The sequence below is a fragment of the Ixodes scapularis genome, unplaced genomic scaffold (genome assembly GCF_016920785.2).
Source record: "Ixodes scapularis isolate PalLabHiFi unplaced genomic scaffold, ASM1692078v2 PGA_scaffold2__306_contigs__length_199485367, whole genome shotgun sequence".
Lineage (NCBI taxonomy): Eukaryota > Metazoa > Arthropoda > Arachnida > Ixodida > Ixodidae > Ixodes > Ixodes scapularis.
The window spans coordinates 159160216-159179177 of NW_024609857.1; the positions used below are offsets into that span (position 1 = coordinate 159160216).

The window sequence follows — 18962 nt, forward strand, 5'->3', positions numbered from 1 at the left end:
CCGCCGTTACAGCCGTCTCCAGCGTCCCAACTGCCGTCGTTGTTTCACCGTTGGCGATTATTAATGCGAAAGAATTAACAGTCCCATGGAGAGAGCAGACGTCATCAGTTTGAAGCGCGTCAAATGGCACCTTAAATCCTTCCTCCAAGTAAAGCCAGCTCCCAGCTATGAAACCATGTGAAAAGCCTAGACAATGGCACCTAGTTTCCCCGATCCCAAAGGAGCGGAGTAAAGCTGATGGATTTTCGGCTTCGGTCCCATTGGCTGGCCACGTCGACGAGGCTCCCATTGGCCGCTGCGCGTCAGTTTCAATGACCGCTCACCCCATGGCGCTGCGTGTCCGTCAGCGCCGTTAACGCGGAGCGTCCAAGATCAGCGCACCAAGGAGAGCATGCATGCTGACCGGTGATGAAAAGTATGCAGCAGACGAAATAAGGGAGTGGACGAGCAGCTTGCATGCTTTCGCATTCACAATTCATAAGGAGTGCTTAGGTGTACCTTTTGTCTCTCAAAGTTTCATTCATGCTACGTGCACAGACTGATGCCGCAGTTGTGCAGGCGTCGTCGGATATCACAGACACCAAAGAATGGTGAAGACCACAGTGCAGACGACCCTTGTGCCTAGCACACACCTGTCTCAACGATCGCCCGCCTCACTCCTGCCCGTCATTGTGTAGAGCAGTGGTCGGCAACCAGCGGCCCGCGGGCCGGATCCGGCCCACGAGGTAATATCATACGGCCCTCAGCCTCCCGGTAACCCCCCCTCCCCCCTACGCAGTCAGCTAAAGAAAAAAAAAAATAAATAAAGTTGACCAATTCGCTGCCCGTCTGCGAGCAGACTTTTTCACGAATGAAGTGCATAAAATCCAACTTCCGCTCACGAATGACTGACGAGAACCTCCACAATGTTTTGCGACTCGCAGTTAGCAGCTTGAATGTGTATGTTCGTAGTTTGGCGAGCGCAGTTCAACACCAAAAGTCTGACTGAGAGGAGTCTCTAGGTTTTCGTGGAAATGTCGTATCTCATGTTGTTTGTCGTGAAATAAAGAAACTGTTCATTTTCTATTTATTTATGTCAATGTAAGTTAGTGCAAGTGCTTTTTTTTATTTTAACTCCACTCCCCTCCCTCCCTCCCTCCCGCTGCTTGCCGTCCAGCCCGTTCCGCCTTGGCTTCGCGGCGACTCGGCCCGCTTCGCCAAAAGGTTGCCGACTACTGGTGTAAAGGATCACGTTATGTCTCGTACCACGTGGTAGCCATGTTTTTGGCGGCCCAAGGCCAATGCTGCCCGACGGAACCGAAGTTTCGGTTTCGATTTCTGCTTATTTTAGAGCGCAGCTCTTAGGGGCCCGTTCCCGGCTTGAGCGGCGTCGGCGTAACCAAGGTCATCCCAAGGTCACGTGACCCCTCCCAAGGTCATCTCAAGTTCACGTGACCCCCTGAAGGTCACGTGACCTTGGGGGTCACGTGGGGTCATCTTGGGATCACGTGACCCCCAAGGTCACGTGACCCCTCCCAAGGTCATCTCAAGGTCACGTGACCCCACGTGACCCTTTGAAGGTTACGTGACCCCCAAGTCACGTGACCCCTCTGAGGTCACGTGGTCTCCTCCCCAAGGTCACGTGACCCCTCCCAAGGTCATCTCAAGGTCACATGACCCCTCCAAATCACGTGACCCCCCTGAGGTCACGTGACCTTGAGGTGACCCCCATGTGACACCCAAGGTCACGTGAACCCCAGGTCACGCCTCCCCGAGGTCACAAAACCCCCCCTCCCCGAAGTCACGTGACGCCCCCCCCCCCCCCCCCCCCCCCCCCCCCCCGAGGTCACGTGACCCCCCCCCCCCCCTGGAGCATATTAAAGAATGAGGGGAGGAGGAGGAGGAGGAGGGGTCTACCCTCTCCTCAGTACCCTTCACTCCTCCTCCTCAAGAGCTGCGCTCCAATTCGGCGTTACAGGGATTTGTAAACGGCTTTCACTTTTTAAAGTAAGATTTAACAAAATATATCCCATTTTTTGCGAAGCAAATGACGTAGTGCCTTTCATTAGTATTTTTTACTGTGAAATCACTACTATTCTGAAATTTTCGGAATTGAATGGAGCTGCTTAAGCGCAGTGGGCCTCTGTCACTTTTTTCTGCAATAAGGACCCGCGGAATGGGCACCCTCATCCGATTCCATTCCAGGAGTTAGAGTTTTCTTTAATTCAATTCCTTTCAACTCCTAGGAATGAGGACACTGGGCCCATTCCCACTCCTGGAATGGCTGAATCGTTCCATTCCATTCCTCTTTTTCCTAAACGTAAAAATTGGCACTTGACAGCAACATTGCCTTTGTCGGCATAAGCAGCATAAAGCTGATATTATCAAACGTATAGACAATTGCAAAAAAAAAAAGCTAAATGCCTAAAAAAAAACACTTATTTTATTAAGCCCACAGTGCTGGATTGCCTGGGGTGACTCATAGCGTCCGAAGCGGCCCATTGCAAGGTGAAACAAGGTATGCAGAGACAAGTCAAAGGAAATGAGCGGGCATCATCTAGCTTGCTTGGAACCCTAACCCACTAGAATGTAAAATGTTTAACACAAAAAACAAGCTTCGGAACAAAAACCAAGTAAAAGGCGGACTTACACGCAAAAATGCAGCATAGAAAAAAAAAAAAAAAAAAAACGTCGGAGCAAAGCGTTAGAGGAGAAGGGAGAAGTGGATCTCGCTTTATTTTAATGCCGAAGCAAACCCACATTTCGCACTTCAAAGGAGTGCGCGCGAATGAACGTGGAAGGCAGCAGGGTTGGCCAGCTGCTAAACAACACTCCTTGAACTATGAGAAAACAATAACTCATCATCTTTCGGCGGCGCGCGAACCAACGAGTTATCAGAGCTCTGCGAGTTATGAGTCGCCCCCGTCCCCAGATCTTAGTCTGTCCACGTGCATGCACCCTCCATGCCGTCACAAAAAAAAAAAAAAAAAAAAAAAGACAAGAAGGACGATGAGGAGCCGTGCATGGCGGTTTCACCCTTTGCCGCTCCCTTCGCTTCTTCTGCTTGGTTTCCTGTTTCACTCTCGTGTAACACAAGTAAAGCCCGCCGTCTGCGCGGCCCCAATGGCGCCACCGCCACCCCCCCCCCCCCCCACCTCTCTCTCCTCTGCTCTTTGCTTTGACGCTTGTTTTTAGTATTGGTATTGCATTTTTTTGCGTATAGTCTGTTAGGGCTCCACATGGGCCAGCAGTTTCCCGCTGCTCATTTTATTTCTGAGCAACTGACTCGCTGACTTGCTCGGTTTAGCAGCTTTAGCTAAACGTAACCCCCCCCCCCCCCAAAAAAAAAAAAGTAAAAAAAAATATAAAATAAAGAACCGGGCCCCGCATTCCATTCCAGGCAAAAGGCATCTAATTCCATTCCCATTCCGTTCCCCTTAACGTTGCCGCCATTCCATTCCCATTCTATACCGGGGTTGCGAAAATGCGGAATGATTCCGGAATCATTCCAAGTCCGAATGGCAACTCCGCAACACTGCAACAGACAAGGGTAACGAATCATCGCTGGCGACCAGACACCACGGGATGCTCAGCACATTACTCGCGGTCAATGGGCGTCAACGATGCTTTGAAATATTCGTCTCATTACTTGCCGCACAATAAAGCCTCGGCACTTTAGGAGATTTGCCACAATACTGAGGTCGAGGGACAGCGTCAGCACTTTGGGATCTTTGGCACGTTTTCTACACCACCACGGGCTATCGGCACGCGACCACGCACCACGAGACGTTGACCACATTATGCAAGGCCGAGGGGCAGCTTCGGGCTATTATTTGGAGTAAAAGAGAATGTCGACGCTTCGAAAAATTCGAGACGTCACTCGCGGTTAAGAGACAGTGTCGACACTTTGCACTCTTCTTCCTTGTACAACAGAGGCGATGCATCGGTCCACACACTTTGGGCATGTTCGGTACACTGTTTGCGGCCAGGAGGCAGAATCGATGGATGGTCGGCAGGTTCGGACATCCAAGTTTTGAGTATGACTGCATTATTACGACGGGACACTACTACACTTTACTACCATGGCAAAGCCAGTTGTAAGCAGTTAGTCATACTCAAAACTTGGACTTCTGAACCAGCCTTCAAATTAGGTAAAGAGACAATGTCAGCACTTTGTGCTCTTCCTTGTACAACAGAGGTGACGCATCAGTCCAAAAACTTTGCGTATGTTCAGTACGTTGTTTGCGGTGAGGAAACAAAATTCACAGGGCCTCTTACGTTATCCCTAAGACGATTTGAAGGCGAAAGCCCAAGCGCCGATGCGTTAAAGACACACATGATTTACTTTGTTTCAAATTCTTTTTTAAGATTCTCTATTTATTTCATATGTTATTTCCAGATTTCACACACACAATTCCTCTAAGTCCTCCTACTTCCCTTTAATTCACTTCAATTCCTCTCAATTCCCTTTGATTCCACTTAATTCACTTCGACTCCTCTTAATTCGCTTTATAGTCCTTAATTCCCACTGATTACTCTCACTTCTCTCTAATTCCTTTAAATTCACTTTGATTCCTCTTAATTTGTTTTGTCATCCTTCTTAATTTCATTACCTCTAATTCGCCTGAGTGGTCACGTAAACGTTTTGGTACCTTTCGTGTCGCCACCGTGTTTTCGCTCAAGGACTCTGAAGGTCAACTGAACGATGAGACAGCCTTAAGGTCAGCACTTTGGTATGATACATCCACATTATGACTATGACTGACCGCATTATTAATAGAGCTGGGATTTCTGGGAGATGTCCTCATTTTTAAAAGTGTCCCGCTAAAGGCCTGTCCAAACAGGACACTACAAAAATCGTCAGGTGACAAACTCCTGCAAAAATTGTAAAAATTGAAGCGGACGCTTAAATTTTGACGACCTTTGCAGGCGTCGTGACACCTGACAATTTTTGTGGGCAAGCCAACATCCATCATGGCTTTTCTCTTCGCCTTCTCCACTTTTCTTTGACGTCGGTGCTCGTTAGATTTGACATCGCACGCCACCTGCCACTGGTTTTCTCCTGCGGCTCGTTGATCTTGCTACTGCCGTCGCCTCAGCTGAAGACCAAAGAGGACCAGCTTCAGGTGGATTTGGAAGATTCCTGCATCGAAGCATGCATTTCGCTTCCCCCAGGGAAAGGGAATGAGACCTTTAAGTCATTCCCTTTCCCGTTTTCAGAACTTGAAAAATGGCAGAGGCCTTGAGCGATTGACTGACAGCCAACAAAGCGTGTGAGTGGCTCTCCGGACCCACGTGATGAGCAGATCAAGGCTGCCGTGGAGGGCATGGGCGAGATTTGACGAGGGGAACTTTCCCCCCGGCAAAAAAAAAACGGCCGGAAGCGGAGCACTGAACGGTCTGTCGAAGTTGTGTCGCCTGGCGATTTTTGTAGTGTCCTGTTTGGACAGGTCTTAACAGTGTCAGCTACAAGTACACACTATTAAGCTATTTCCATTTAGTTTTCATAAACCCTGTTGTCCCGATTTTACGTTGAGCGTGCCGAAAGATTCAATATTGTCCCGATTTTCCATTAATTGTGTCCAGTTACTTAACTGAAACCCCTGTATATACAATGTGTCTTTCACCCATTTTTGCATTGGCAAGAAGTCAGCGTGACATTCTTTTGCCAACGGCTCAAACGGCGTTCAAGCCACATGCGCTGCCTGGTGTGAGCCGGCTGCCTTCCATGCAAAGCACGTTGGCTGCATTGCTCACGCTCTGCATCACGTGGCAGAGCAGATTCGTGAGTTGCACCCTACGGTAAATTCACATCTGTATGAAATGAAAAAAAGTGCCCTAGAAATCTGTGAGGTAACATTCGCTCTTCTCCTCCACTACAAACCTACCCTTACCTTCAGAGTCTGTGGTAACCTGATGGGGCACATTTCTAAGAGCAGCAAAGTACTATGCAGACAACCACGGCAAGGTGGCAGACCCTGTGAAGATATTAAAGGCGACAACTGCCGCCGCAAGAAATTGTGACCAGCAACGCTCTGGCTAGTGGGCCGTACAGTATCGAGAAGTATGGCTTTGTACCGAACGCGATTGTAAGGCTGGAAACCGCAGGGCTCGACGTAGAGACGAAGTTTGGAATCTTGGATTCTCTGGCAGAGAAGTTGGACAGCTTGCGAAAAACAAGCTTCGCAAGTCGCTTGAGAAAGACCATGACATGGTGGGTACGTTCACCAAAAACTACAAACAACATTTATGATTTGAATGCCAGACGAGCCCTCAGGTTTTTGCCACTTTTCTTTGTAGAAGTGGAGCGATCATTCTCCGACCCTAAGACTTTCTTAACAGGAGAAAAGCACAGCCTAAGCAAACAAACACTTGAGATGTTCCTGACCATTTCCTTCAATGCATGAGAGCAGTAAAATGTGTCTTGGTAATAAAAAAATCAGAATAAATATTTCAAGATGGAGGCTTGGGCAAGATGGCTATTGCGAGAGGTTCCTTTTTAACAGCGTGCGTGTGGTCTGAGTGTGGGAGTTACTTTTTGCGCTGTTAACCTTAAATGTTTCGACGCTAATAAACACTCCCAGCGTATTCACAAAGCTTACATTGACTCTGAAGGTGTCCGACATTTTGTCATTTCCTGTCCAGATTTTGTCCCGATTTCAGCACTAATTTTGTCCAGGAAATTCCAGCTCTCGTTGATACAGTGGGACACTACAACGCTTTATTACCATGGCAAGGCCAGTTGTAAGCAGTTGTAGGTTATAATGCAGTTGGTCATACTCAATACATACATATCTGAACCAGCCTTTACATCAGGTAAAGAAACAATGTCAACACTTCAAGCTCCCCAGCAAGATCTATGCATAACAGAGGCAGTGCATCAGTCAGCAATCAAACACACTGGCTACCATATTTTGCAATGTATAAGGCACATTTTTCCCCCAAAATTTTCGTTGGTGTAGTTATGCAACGGTGCGACTTCTACGTTTATTACTAAAAACCTTAACTGCGCCAATTTGCCACAAGGGTCATATTTCTCGTTTGATAAATTGGCGAGAATATTGAGACAGACTACAGCTTCTGCATATATTGCAATACACATATGTGGGCTTAGCAATGAAGTTTCGCTGCACCGACCTTACGAATATAACTTATACAAAAGTGCAACCAATCTGTCAACTTTTTTGTGAAAACAGCCGTTTCCAGGGGCGTACAACCTATAGACCGGAAAATGCGGTATATGTATTGATACATTTTTTGCGGCCAAGAGGCAGCATCAACACTTCGGGATATTTGGCACACAAGACAGCGTGAACGATTTGGAATAGTAGGAACATTACTACAGCCAAGGGACAGTGTCAACACTTTGGGATCTCCACCAGATTCTCTGCTGCAGGATAGACAATGAAGACAACACATTGACAGCTCAGTTGGAATTGGCAATGAAGCTAGCCGTTCCCAAAAAAACCCATCCCAACAACCGATTTCGGATCTCGAAGAGAGGTTAAAGTCCATCCCAAGGAAAGACAGTGGGCATAAAAGGCAGTTGGGACTTCGACCGACCTGGCAGTATTTGCACTTTCTCGCACGGGTTGAAGCATTGCGACGTCAGTGTGCAAATAACCCTTAGACACTTCCGGTTTTTAATTAAACAGTGGGTTTCGCAGTATTCACGAGATCAAATCCACACAATCTCTTTGGGAAACGGTTGCTTATAGCATTGTCTAATGCAGGGGTTCTCAAACTTTTTGGTCTCACGGAACCCCGGGAAGCCTCAAAAACTGCCTCCATATTTGCCGACCGAGAAGCAACAGATGCACAATTGTAGGCAATTTTGCTTGTGTTGCTTCCCATATGTCCCCACCATATCAATCGCGATGTCAGCACGAAGTGAGATGAAAGTGCTTTGCATGGTCCTGCCGCGCAGCCTGCGGCGTGGGGAGGGGGGACGGGTTGCAATATGGGTGTTTGCGGAACCCATGAGACCAGCTCGTGGAGCTCCTGTGTTCCCCGGAACCCAGTTTGAGAACCCCTGGTCTAATGGTAAAAGATTGATGCGTAAAAAAATTAGTAAATATACGCTGACCAGAAGTGTGCCAGGGCAACTCAATAGATGGTGTCACCAAGTTTGTAGGCAACAAAAAAAACGCCGAATACATGTGCGAGTTTCGGGTAAGTAACAATTTGGCTAAATAATTTTCTCCCAGCAAGCTGCCTAGCTGCCGTACTCACCCACAGCCCGGTCTCCCTTGCGCTTTGATCCTGCGGCGCTGTTAGTTTCCTGCGTCGCTGCCTTGCGGTTTAGGGACCTCCGCATTCCGCAGCAGGGGCTCGCAGGTTGTTCCTGGCGGGAGGAGCGGAGACACAAGAACAGTCGCCGTCACCCGACGGACTGAACGAAGATTTAACCCCTTGTCCCGACTCTGCTGACCAGCGCGCAACATTGTAGAGCAAAGATGCAAATGGGTGCCATAAAGATGTATCAAACCCGAGTACCGGAAGCCAAGAAAAGTCGTAAACTTCAGGCATATACTTAACGAAACTGTAGTTAGTGTCTAGGTGACCTGGTGGAAGTTTACCATAGTAATATTAGGCCGAGAGAAAAGAAAAAAAGAGACAGAAAACATCTTGTGATGTTTTCTGTCCCTATTTCTTTTTTTCTACCACTGTAAACTTTCTCCTTCTTCTGCCCCAGTCTCGGCTCAATACCGCTATGGTTTGTGTGTAATTATGCCGTGCAACACGAATACGTTAAAAAAAATTTAGCACTGATTGACAAATACTGAATAGTGGGAATTCACAATGGAATATAAATAAAAGTTTGAATCAGAATGAGGTTATTTCTTCGGATCATAGATCCACTATTTGAGTTCAACAAATCATCTTTATCGTCAAGGTCAGCCAGGAGTTTGATGCCACATTGTTTACTTGAGTAAGGGTGCATTAAGAGCTGTGCGCGACACAGACAATACAAACAAGCAATCGGCGTTTTTTATGAACTTCCAGACCTAATATGTTGCTTATCAAAGCTGCTGGTACTGATGTATCTGCTCATTTGGAACACCAACTTAGGCAGTGAAATTTGGAATTTGTTGAATTCTGACTATAAGTAAAATATAAAAAAAGTGTCAACAACACGCTTGTTCGGTGTTGAGAGTATCGTACGTGACAAACATGGTCACGTGACTTATACTAACAATTACTTCAAGGGGCGGTGCAACGATTTTCAAATTTTCAGTAAATACTGCCTAGAAATCATTTTCGATGTTAGTAACCTACAAAACGCACGTTGGTTTTTCACTCCAAGCAACAACAGTTGCAGAAAATATTAAATAAAAAAAAACACTAGCTTTTGACCACGTTGACAAAAACCAGGGAGCATAAAATATGCTGTGAATGAGCTGGGCACACCCCTCGTGTGTGCATAATGTCACGTGATCTCACAATGCAACATGACATCACGATCTGACGCGACATCATGTCGCATGACATCCTGACATCAAGATCATATAAGCAAATGAGTAGGGATGGGCGAATATTCGGTTATTACGAATAGCCCATCGAATTTCGTTCTATTCGGCACTCACTTCGAATCGAATATAAGTATTAGACAATATTGAATAATTCAACAATATTCAATTACTCAACCTTTCTGAATACTTTGGCTAGGATTTCCGGCCAGGTGGCGCAAGTTTCCGACCATTTCCTGCTCCCGAACTCAATACACTTGAAATTAAACAATTACAGTACTTCTAATACCAAATAAGGGCAAATATAAAACTATTGTTTAAACATATCTTGTGGTATTTGCTGCTTGTACTATTCAAACTATTCTATTCGAAATTATTCGGCCAAAATCACTATTCGCTTCGAATTCAATACGGACCCCAAATCCTCTATTCGCCCATGCCTACAAATGAGCCCTATCGGTTTATATACCTTATATATGGCTTTAAACCATGTGCAATGCTGACACATGCAACCAGATTGTGTCAGTTTTTACATGGAATTTGGCCAATGAAACATATACTATGTTAAAAACAAGTGAAGTTCACCGCCTCAACTTACAGCCAGGACAAGTGGCCATGTGACCTGATGCAGATTATATGCTACCTATGTTCATCACAGCCGTGCACTGAGGTTAGCAAAGCACAGGGTATGTGCTGAGTTTCGGATGCTGTCAGGGTTCGGCCAATCCAGTCATTTCAGCGACTGGACACGAGCCACTACACGAACGCTGGTCGAGGCATTGCCACAAGCACAGACTGAATGTTACACGCAATGCTCATGTCCAATCTATGAGCCGCATCTGAATACCACCACCACGGAGTACTCCCTGTGAATGTGTAAACTCTGTAATCCCCGTGACTATGCCATCAAGTATTGCAAAAGAGAGACGAATGGAAAAAGATCCGCTTTTATCTATGAAATTGCACTGCGACAAAGCAGCTTTTTGGTCAATGGCCTTGTGTGCAAGAGACACGGTTGTGCCAGTAAGCTCGTGTGAAGTGAGAAACCTTTCAGTCTAATACCTTTGCCCAGCCCCTTTAATTTGTTTAGCAAGCAGCCGGCTCAGGAGTGAATGGAATGCGGAGAGTCTGTTACACGTCAATCCAGGTGATACTTTACAAAAAAGATCAGACCAGAAAAGTGGAAATCTGCTTACAGGAACATGTGCATTCTGCGCTGGCTGTTGCTTCTCTGGAGAGGGGGCTTTAGGAACACTCTTGGCTGCTGCCGCGACAGCAGGGGGCGGGGACCTCTCCGCAGAAAGCCTCTCCTGCAGGGGAGAAGGGCTCTTCCGCGTCCCTTCCACCGCCCTGGCAGTGCTGCTGCAGGCAGGCTTCGATGACGAGGCTGCTTCACTGGCACTCTTCTGAATGGCCTGAACACAAAGAGCACAGCTGTAGCGAGGAACAGGTTGGGGGAAGTTAGCAAATGGTGAGGACGCCTAAAAGTTAACAAGCCTGGCAAAAAAGAAAAGGTTGCAGAAGCGGTGAAAAAATGGAAACTTTGCACAGCCTGCATTGGGCAGAATCTCATGTACGCTACATTTTGCTCATGGCTGTATAATGCGCTTCTAAGCTCAGCGTAAAAGACTACACTAAAGTAAGCGAATCTATCGTGCTTCCCATCTAGCATTACACCAAATCGGCACACTCCAACAGGAAGTGCCTTGATTGCTTCAAAAGAGCGACAAGTGCAGGCAAAACACTGTAGCAGGTCCAACACCGACTTACAAGCTTAAGCACAGCGAGCTTTTTGATGGCATCTTCCTCGGCGGGATTGCCTTCGGTCACGCTGTTCACCGTGTCCAGCCTCGACTTGAGGGCCTCCATGATCTCCTGCTTCATGTGCTGCGCCGTGTTGCTGAACGAGCACATGAGCTTCTCCACAGATGGGTCCCTCACCACAGGGTGGGTCGCTGCAGCCTCTGCAGCTTCTACTTCCCCGTTGGGCAGACTGGAATCGCCCCTTGGCTCTGCATCCTCCGAGACATCTGGGTCATCGACCGCTGAAGAATCGTCTTCCGTTGGGTGCATTTCCGTCTGTTCGTCGGCAGACTCCCTTTCCTGTATTGATCAGACAGAGTTAAATTTAGAACTGGCCCAATTAATTTATACCACATCTCCCAAATGTCTACAGTGCAGACAAAGGCTCGCGCATGTGAGCATAGCTTGGCAGAATGCCTTTGTTTGTATAAGAACATGTGCATAGAAAGAGCCTTTGACATCACTGGAGATGTTTGTAAGACGGACTATAATCAAATGTTGTGGGTAGCACTCTACTGCGCAGCTCACTGCCTGCCTCTTTTATGACAGAGTGGCTAACAGTCATAGTTAATCTGGCATCTTTGATGGCATAGATGCAAGAACCTGAGCCGTAAAGAGAATGACACGCTGGTAGGCGAGTAAAGATGATCTCCAAAAGGAAAACATCAACCTTCTGCTACCTATTCCATACATTCTTTTGATTTTCTCTAAACATTATGTAAAGAGAGAAAAAAAAAAAAAAAATACTGTGGGGTGTTTAACAGTCAACTGTAGTAAAGCTCCAATAAATTAACTTGGCTTTACCTGCCTACGCGCTAAAATTAATGATTTCATAATAAAGTCGACTAACTGGTAAATTAAACTGCATACGAAGCATACTCCAAGGCATTCCACTGAAAGGATTAATTGTAAATCGTACGATGAATTGGACGATAGACACACCGCTACAATGGTGGCACTGTCTCTTGCTTAAGTTTGGCAAAATGTCCCATAGCGGTTTAATGCGTAGCAGGCTACTCGACTTACTTATATTTTTCTGGCGTCTGAAGACTCATCGGCTTTTAGAAATTAAAGAAAATGCGGAACACCGCAAATAAAATAAACACCTTTGTTTTTATTTTTGAAGGTTTTGGACTTTAAAAGTTAGTCTCACGGCGTTAGCAAGCTGTGAACCAGGCAACGTGGTAGTTTAAACCTTGTTGACCGAAAACGCACCGAGACTGACGGGCGCTTACCAAATTAGGAACACATTCCTCGGTAGCATCTTCCGCCGGGCACACAGCCGAGACGGACACCTCGGACGTCTGTATTTGGACTGCCATGACCCTTTCTTGGCGTTGATTCAAATATGCGACGTCTTGAAACCACCAAACGCAATCGAACGACGTACAGAACGAGCCGAGGGAGAAAGTGGTCAAACGAAGCCCAGCTTCATACGCTGCTTATCTTTCGACAAGCGCTGAACCCTTTAAAGCGCAATGAACACAGAAAGCGAGCCCTTGATGTTTGCTGCTGAGACTGGTCCGAAAGCGTGGAAAAGCGGTTAACCGACAAAGGAGATTTTTCTCGCCTAAACGCAACAAAATCACGACTCGGAAAGTACAAAAATAGACCCGACGAACAACACCGCCATGCCTTTCAAGCACATGAAACTGTGCACAGGGTTGTGGGAACGAAAAGTGACGGTTAAGAAAGAACGCTGAATTTAAGGAACGGTATATTATAAAAACAATAAAGCTTTATTAAACTGCAGTAAGTTTTATCGTAATCATAAATGCATTCCGACATAAAACTAGTGAACTAATTAAAAAACGCCTAGAAAAAAAGGTTATGTTTTGTGACCTTGTGTTAAATTATTAAAAGTTATAAATGCGCATTAAAACTGTCAATACATTATATTTAATAATTATTGCACTTACAATATTAGAAAGTGTCAAATTCAATCTCAGAAGAAAAAAAAAATTTGGCAGAACTTCATAAAGCAATCAGCAACGCTGTGCACCAACGCCAGCGGCCATTGTTTACGCCATGGAGTCCGTCGTAGAAGAGAAAAACGAAAATGAGAAGCCGATCGACAGAGAAAAGGTAAATGTCTCGATTTTAGACCACGGTTGTGCTCAGACCTGATACCTTCCAACCCTTCTAGCGACAAGTGGGGGTGCGCTCTACCTCAACGACGTAGTTACCCATCCAATGACGCGACAGTAGTCGGAACATTTGTGTCGTGCTCTTCTCAAGCTTGGCGCACCTTCTTTTCAGACGTGTCCTTTGCTCCTGCGGGTGTTCCTGAACAGCTCGAGACACCACTCGTTAAGCGAGTACTCGAGAGGCAGCGTTCCCACCAATGAACTGCAGATTTACACTTGGTTAGTACCCGCCGCCCGTTCTTGCGACTGGCTGCGTTCGGGCCACAGTGCACGCGGCGTGTCGCTGCATGGGCACGACCAAAGCTGTGTCGTCAGTCTGTCAATTCCGTTTCCTATAGTCCGTTGCAACTCAAAAACAGCAGGAGACGGAGCAATACCTCCTAAATAATAAAGCCGTAGTGCTGATAGAGATGTCATCAGCGATGGCCAACACTGGGTACAGATTGAACAAGCGCAAGCCACCGCCCGATATAAAGGGAACAGCCCATATCCATCCATCCATCCATCCACGGGGGGAAGAGGCAGGGGGGGGGGGGGGGGGGGGGGGGGAGTGATGTTTTTAGTTTTGGCTGTGTCTACAGTGCCGTCCGACGGCACTCCAATCGCGCCTACAAGTTCCGTCCGAGAGTCGGACGGCGGGTGTATCACTGGGGAGCTCGTTAAAACACACCCCGCCTGCGTTCACGCCGCTTCGCGGCGACAGTATGCGACTGCTAATTACAAAACTATTGACCCATTTGGCCCTGTCGCACACGCCGCTTAGCGGCGTCCAGCCGGCAAACCAAGCCCCACTGTACCCGATGCACCTCCGGAACTCCAGAAACGAAGTCCCATACCATTTCGTTCAGCGAAATTTCGGCGACAACATTCGTTTCTTTTTTTTTTTTTTTTTTTTTGTTAATCGTAAAAAAATATATGTAAATATCACCAAATGCGTCGGCAAAATGAAATGTTTGAGGAAACAAAAACAAAAAAGTAAGCCCGCATTGGGGATCGAACCCGGGATCGCGTGCTTATGAGACAGACATCAGCCGCCTCGGTGGCTCCGAGGTGAGAGCGCTGGCCTACGGATCCCCATGTGACGGGTTCGAATCCCGGCCGAGGGTCCCGCAATCTGACGGAGGCTTATTGCGGAGGAGGCGCCGTGTAACCAAGCTTTCGGTTGCACGTCAAAAGATCCCCAGGTGGTCCAAATTAATCCTCAGTCCTCCGCTGGGGCGTGCCAGATGCCCGTCGTTGGTTTGGCACGTAAAACCCCCAAATTTGACTTTTGAGACAGACATCATACCACTACGCTACATTCCGAAGCCGTGAGAGAAATTCCAATACGCAGAGTATAAAGAGCACTAGTCTTACGCATATGGCTCTCTGTTGTTATATCGCGCTATCTTAATCGGTGAAGTAAAGGTACATGGTATTCAGTTTCATAAACATTCATGCCATATTTTGTAAACATGTTAACTGTTTGGAGAAGTTTGAGGGCACGTAGGCAACACTGACATAAATTATTTTTGCCTTAGCCATAACAATCCAATTTAATCCAATCTTGAACACTTGATCCGACCCATCTTCATTTCTTGAAGGGGCTGTGCAACAATTTTCAGACTTGGGCCAATTAACTGAGGAAATTAATCTGCGTCACCTATGGAACAAAAAGCAGAAAACCATATTTTCTTGCGAGCGCTACTTCTTATTTAAAAAAAGAAAAATGAAACAAATCGAAGGTCAAAGTGCCTCTCCACTCCACGTCGACTTTCGAGTGACATACTCTGGGGGTTCACGTAGTTTCCCCTTGGGTCCTCTCTTCTGAGACCAGCCGCTTCCTCCGCGATCGTCGACTTTTAAAGGAGCTGTGCAACAATTTCAGGGCTTTGCTTAAATAATTGTGGAAGTTGATGCGTGACACTTCTGAAGTGAACTACAGGAAACAGATTTTGCCTGGATACCCTATTTTTTATTTTTAAAAAATGAAAAAGATCCAGGTTTTTGCCACTTCTCAACTTGTACATCGTCTTCCGGGTCACGTGCACAGGGACGTCGATGGGGTAGGCGCGGAGTTCCGGTAAAGTTCTCTCTCTTGAGCTATCAGTGAGCAGCGAGAACTCATCCGCTTGCGACCGTGTGACCACGTGGTAGCGGGCGCAGCGCGAACAATATGGTGAAAGGAGGAAAGTCTCATCCGGGTTCGGCCATATTCGTCCGGCCCTGTCCCCCTCCCCTATCAGCTTTTGGCGGCTCTTCGCGATAGCAGATAGAGCTGACGGTTTTGTGGACCTAGGATAGATGGCGCCACTAAAACTCCGTATAATAAAAGTTGTGTCGATGATACCAGGTTTTTGACGCATTTATATTTATGTTGGAATGACAAGATTCATAGAAAAGTTACCTTTCATCGAGCAAGTGTTCGCACAACTTGCTATCCTTCTACAAGGCCCCCATTGACGTCATGCCGTGTGTTTCTCATGGCCGCCGCTCGTGGCTGCAGGTCGGGGAATATTCTAATTTTTGCCTCGCTATTACGCAGCGGAATTGCAACATTTCGATCAAAGGAGGTGTGTTTTCTGTCATTTGTGACAAGGTGAACAATGTCAAAAGTAGAAGATGCCAATTCTTTCAACGTTAAAATCGTTGCACAGCTCTTTTAAAGGAATAGCCTTGTTGAAGGTCGCGGCGAGCTACCGACACAAAGGCCGGTTCGCCACGGGGCTGACGGCGAATGTAGCAGCGGAGGGGGACAGGTTTTGTTGACTTCCGCGTATCCCCCAGAGATGGTGTCATTTTAGTTCCCATAATCCCGACAGACAGCTGCAGATTGGCAAATAATTCATTTTTTTGCTTTGCAATTACGCTGCAGAATAGCAGTTTTTCAGGGAAAGGTGACACATTTTTGGTCACTTGTGCTTGCATAAACAATATAAAAAGTGCAAACTGCCAATGCTTTCAACATTAGAATCGTTGCACTGCCCCTTTAATGGCCACTGGTTCTAATCCCGAATTTTCTTCGCCACATCACTTCCAGACGGTATTTAATACATTCAGTAGTGTTCAAATGTAGGAAGTCCATGATCTGAGTGGTCCATAATAATGTGAATCAAAATCATGATTATCACAAATAATAAACTACAAGCGTGGCCACAAATGACAGTTTATTCTTCAAGACACTTCCCTCCTCCCTAGCGGCAAGGGCAGTGTCTTGCCTTCACTTTTATTCACAGTGGGTACACATGATCCATGAATTTTCTTCAGGCCTTTCATCCGTGGGTAGGGAGAGAAAAGGAAGCAACCCATTTGGCCAGAAAGCTAGAAAAAATGTAACCATTGCACAGTGCCCAGGTCGTATTTCTTTCTCAGAGAGGGAATCAACAACAGACCATAGATAAGTTTGGCATGTACTCTGTGACCCCAGGGCTTTATATTCTTTTTATTTTGCATTTGTGAACCATCTTTAGAAAGCTTGTGTCCACGATAGTGGGATAAAAATGCATCTGTGCATCGAGTTTGTCCCCAAACCACATGTTCGTTGTCCAGACTGTGGCAGAATTGTATCGGGACGGATTGGTCCCTGAAATTTGCATACAGCATGGTCACCTGACTACATTGAACACGACAAATTACACAACAGTATACTCACTTGTGCATTTAAAGGGTGATTCACACACTTGCAATGGGTCCGATCGAGTGCTATTGTTGCTATGGCAACAGCTGCATCGGCTCCAGCAAAACCGGTTTTTACCCCATTTTGGTAAAGCCGACACAGCTGTTGCCATAGGAACTCTCACACTCAGTCAAACTCAACACTAGTGTGTAAATCCCCTTTAAGGTTGTTTATTTGTTATTTTGTTGAAATGTTCACATTTCAGATGTGAACAGCAATAGAATCTTGTAAGAACTACTTTGCATACCATATGAACGTAACAAAAAATTTGCCTCTTTCTTAAGGGGTCAATGAGTAAATCCATAGGTGTGGATATCACCATTGTCTACGGAGAGCCTCAGTGCAAAGACAAACATTTCTCCGGGGCACTCTTTCCAGGATGGACGCCACGCTGAAGGAGCTGACGAGCCTGGTGAAAGAGGTAAACAAGGACGCTCGTCGCAAGGGCACCTTCTTCGACTTTGCGCTCGTGTTCCCGGACGTCCGGGGGCCGGGCTACCGCATGCGGGACATCGGCACCACCTGCTCCGGCCAGAAAGGCTCGGACGACAACAAGACCCTGAACGCGGCCCGCTTCCAGATCGGCGACTACCTGGACATAGCCATCTCCACGCCACCCATGCGGGGTGGGCCGGCACCCCCTTCCAGGCGCGGCAGGCAGTCGGGCTTCTGAGATTTTATCTTTCTTTCTTTTCGCGTGTTGTCCTTCGTAAGACGTCCCATCTTCACTAGTTGTTGAAGCAAGGAAGTGCTTTATCAAATAAAAGATTGGATGCTCGGAAAAAGGATGTGCCAGTTGTTTGGGGGGACATAGTTTGTCTGCAAGTCCTAAGCGGGTGACTGGGAAACCTTTCGTGCATCATAGCTAATGATAGAGCCCAAAAATGCGTAAAAGGCTGGGAGACATGGTGAGAAAAATAATTGTACCAACTGACGTAACACATTAGACAGATTCATTACAAGTTTTGCCTCCCATGTTGGAGGCACCATCAGTAATACAGAGCATCTTAGAGTGGCTTGGTGAGCATAATCCTATTTATGGGAAATGTCCATGCAGGCATCGCAGGTTGGGGGACAGAGTGTGTTAATGCCTCACAAATCAGCAGCCCATAGAGCTATCGAGTGTCTTAAACTCAATTATTGCCCCTACCTGTCTCAATGTCAGTCGCCATTGAAGTGCACGCATTTGTGTAATTATCACTACCACAAGATACTGCACCAGCTAAATGCCCCTTTGAGGTGCAAGTCACCACATTTAAGAAATAACTAATTGTGTGAATGGCTAAACAATCTTTTTTTCTTTCGGTTTGATATTGCCAATGAATTGGCCGACAGGACTCATTCAGACATTGCAGTCCTCGGTAAAACGCTGCAAATGGCATATACTGTATTGCAATGGATACCATAAAATCCTGAGCAAGCGCCCACTCAAAATTCGGAGATAATCGTGTAAAAGTGGGGATGGGCGCTCCTGGGTTAACAATATGTGGATATTTGTCCTTTTGTGTATTTTCCGAATGTTACAAAATTGGGGGTGGGCACTTGTAGAATGGGCAGATGCTCTGTATTTTACGGTGTGAGTTTAGCTTCAATTGTGGAATTTCATTCCCGCAGCATATTAAAAAAAGTGTCACTTTCGGAAATTTTCGAGATAGTAAACCCACGTTCATATCGTAGTTTGCAGTATGCAAAATGAAGGAGTAAAGTTTGTTATTAGGACCAAAGAGTCTAGACATTAAAAGTTTGAAATAAGAAAACACATAATAAGCGCTTAAAATATCCAACATTTTATTTTTTGCTTTGATAAAAGTTTTATAACGTCCCGGGTTATAACAGTTTTGTTCATTCCAAAATGACAAAACTATACAAACAAGTCTCCTTTACATGGTTGTTCTAATACACAAATTG

The 18962-nt window shown here is 46.3% G+C and overlaps 2 protein-coding genes across 3 annotated transcripts in view; one reads left to right on the forward strand and one right to left on the reverse strand.

The window, feature by feature from the left end:
- Nucleotides 1-12940, reverse strand: part of LOC8041416 (alpha-taxilin) — a 41989-nt gene extending 29049 nt beyond the window's left edge. Inside the window, exons 1-4 of one of the 2 annotated variants that reach the window (XM_029992709.4) lie at nucleotides 12488-12940; nucleotides 11220-11552; nucleotides 10646-10864; nucleotides 8212-8323 (exon numbers count right to left, since the gene is read on the reverse strand). In XM_029992709.4, the coding sequence (XP_029848569.2) occupies nucleotides 8212-8323; nucleotides 10646-10864; nucleotides 11220-11552; nucleotides 12488-12574 (751 nt within the window). In that variant the 5' untranslated portion in view covers nucleotides 12575-12940. The remainder of the gene's footprint in view (nucleotides 1-8211; nucleotides 8324-10645; nucleotides 10865-11219; nucleotides 11553-12487) is intronic. The other variant, XM_029992708.2, reaches the window with a different exon arrangement.
- Nucleotides 12941-13247: 307 nt separating this feature from the next.
- LOC8041415 (histone deacetylase complex subunit SAP18) lies at nucleotides 13248-17839 on the forward strand. Its single transcript, XM_029992707.2, has 3 exons — nucleotides 13248-13337; nucleotides 13512-13618; nucleotides 17433-17839. The coding sequence occupies exons 1-3, from the start codon at nucleotides 13281-13283 to the stop codon at nucleotides 17725-17727; spliced, it is 459 nt and encodes a 152-aa protein (XP_029848567.1). The 5' UTR covers nucleotides 13248-13280; the 3' UTR covers nucleotides 17728-17839.
- Nucleotides 17840-18962: the final 1123 nt, after the last annotated feature.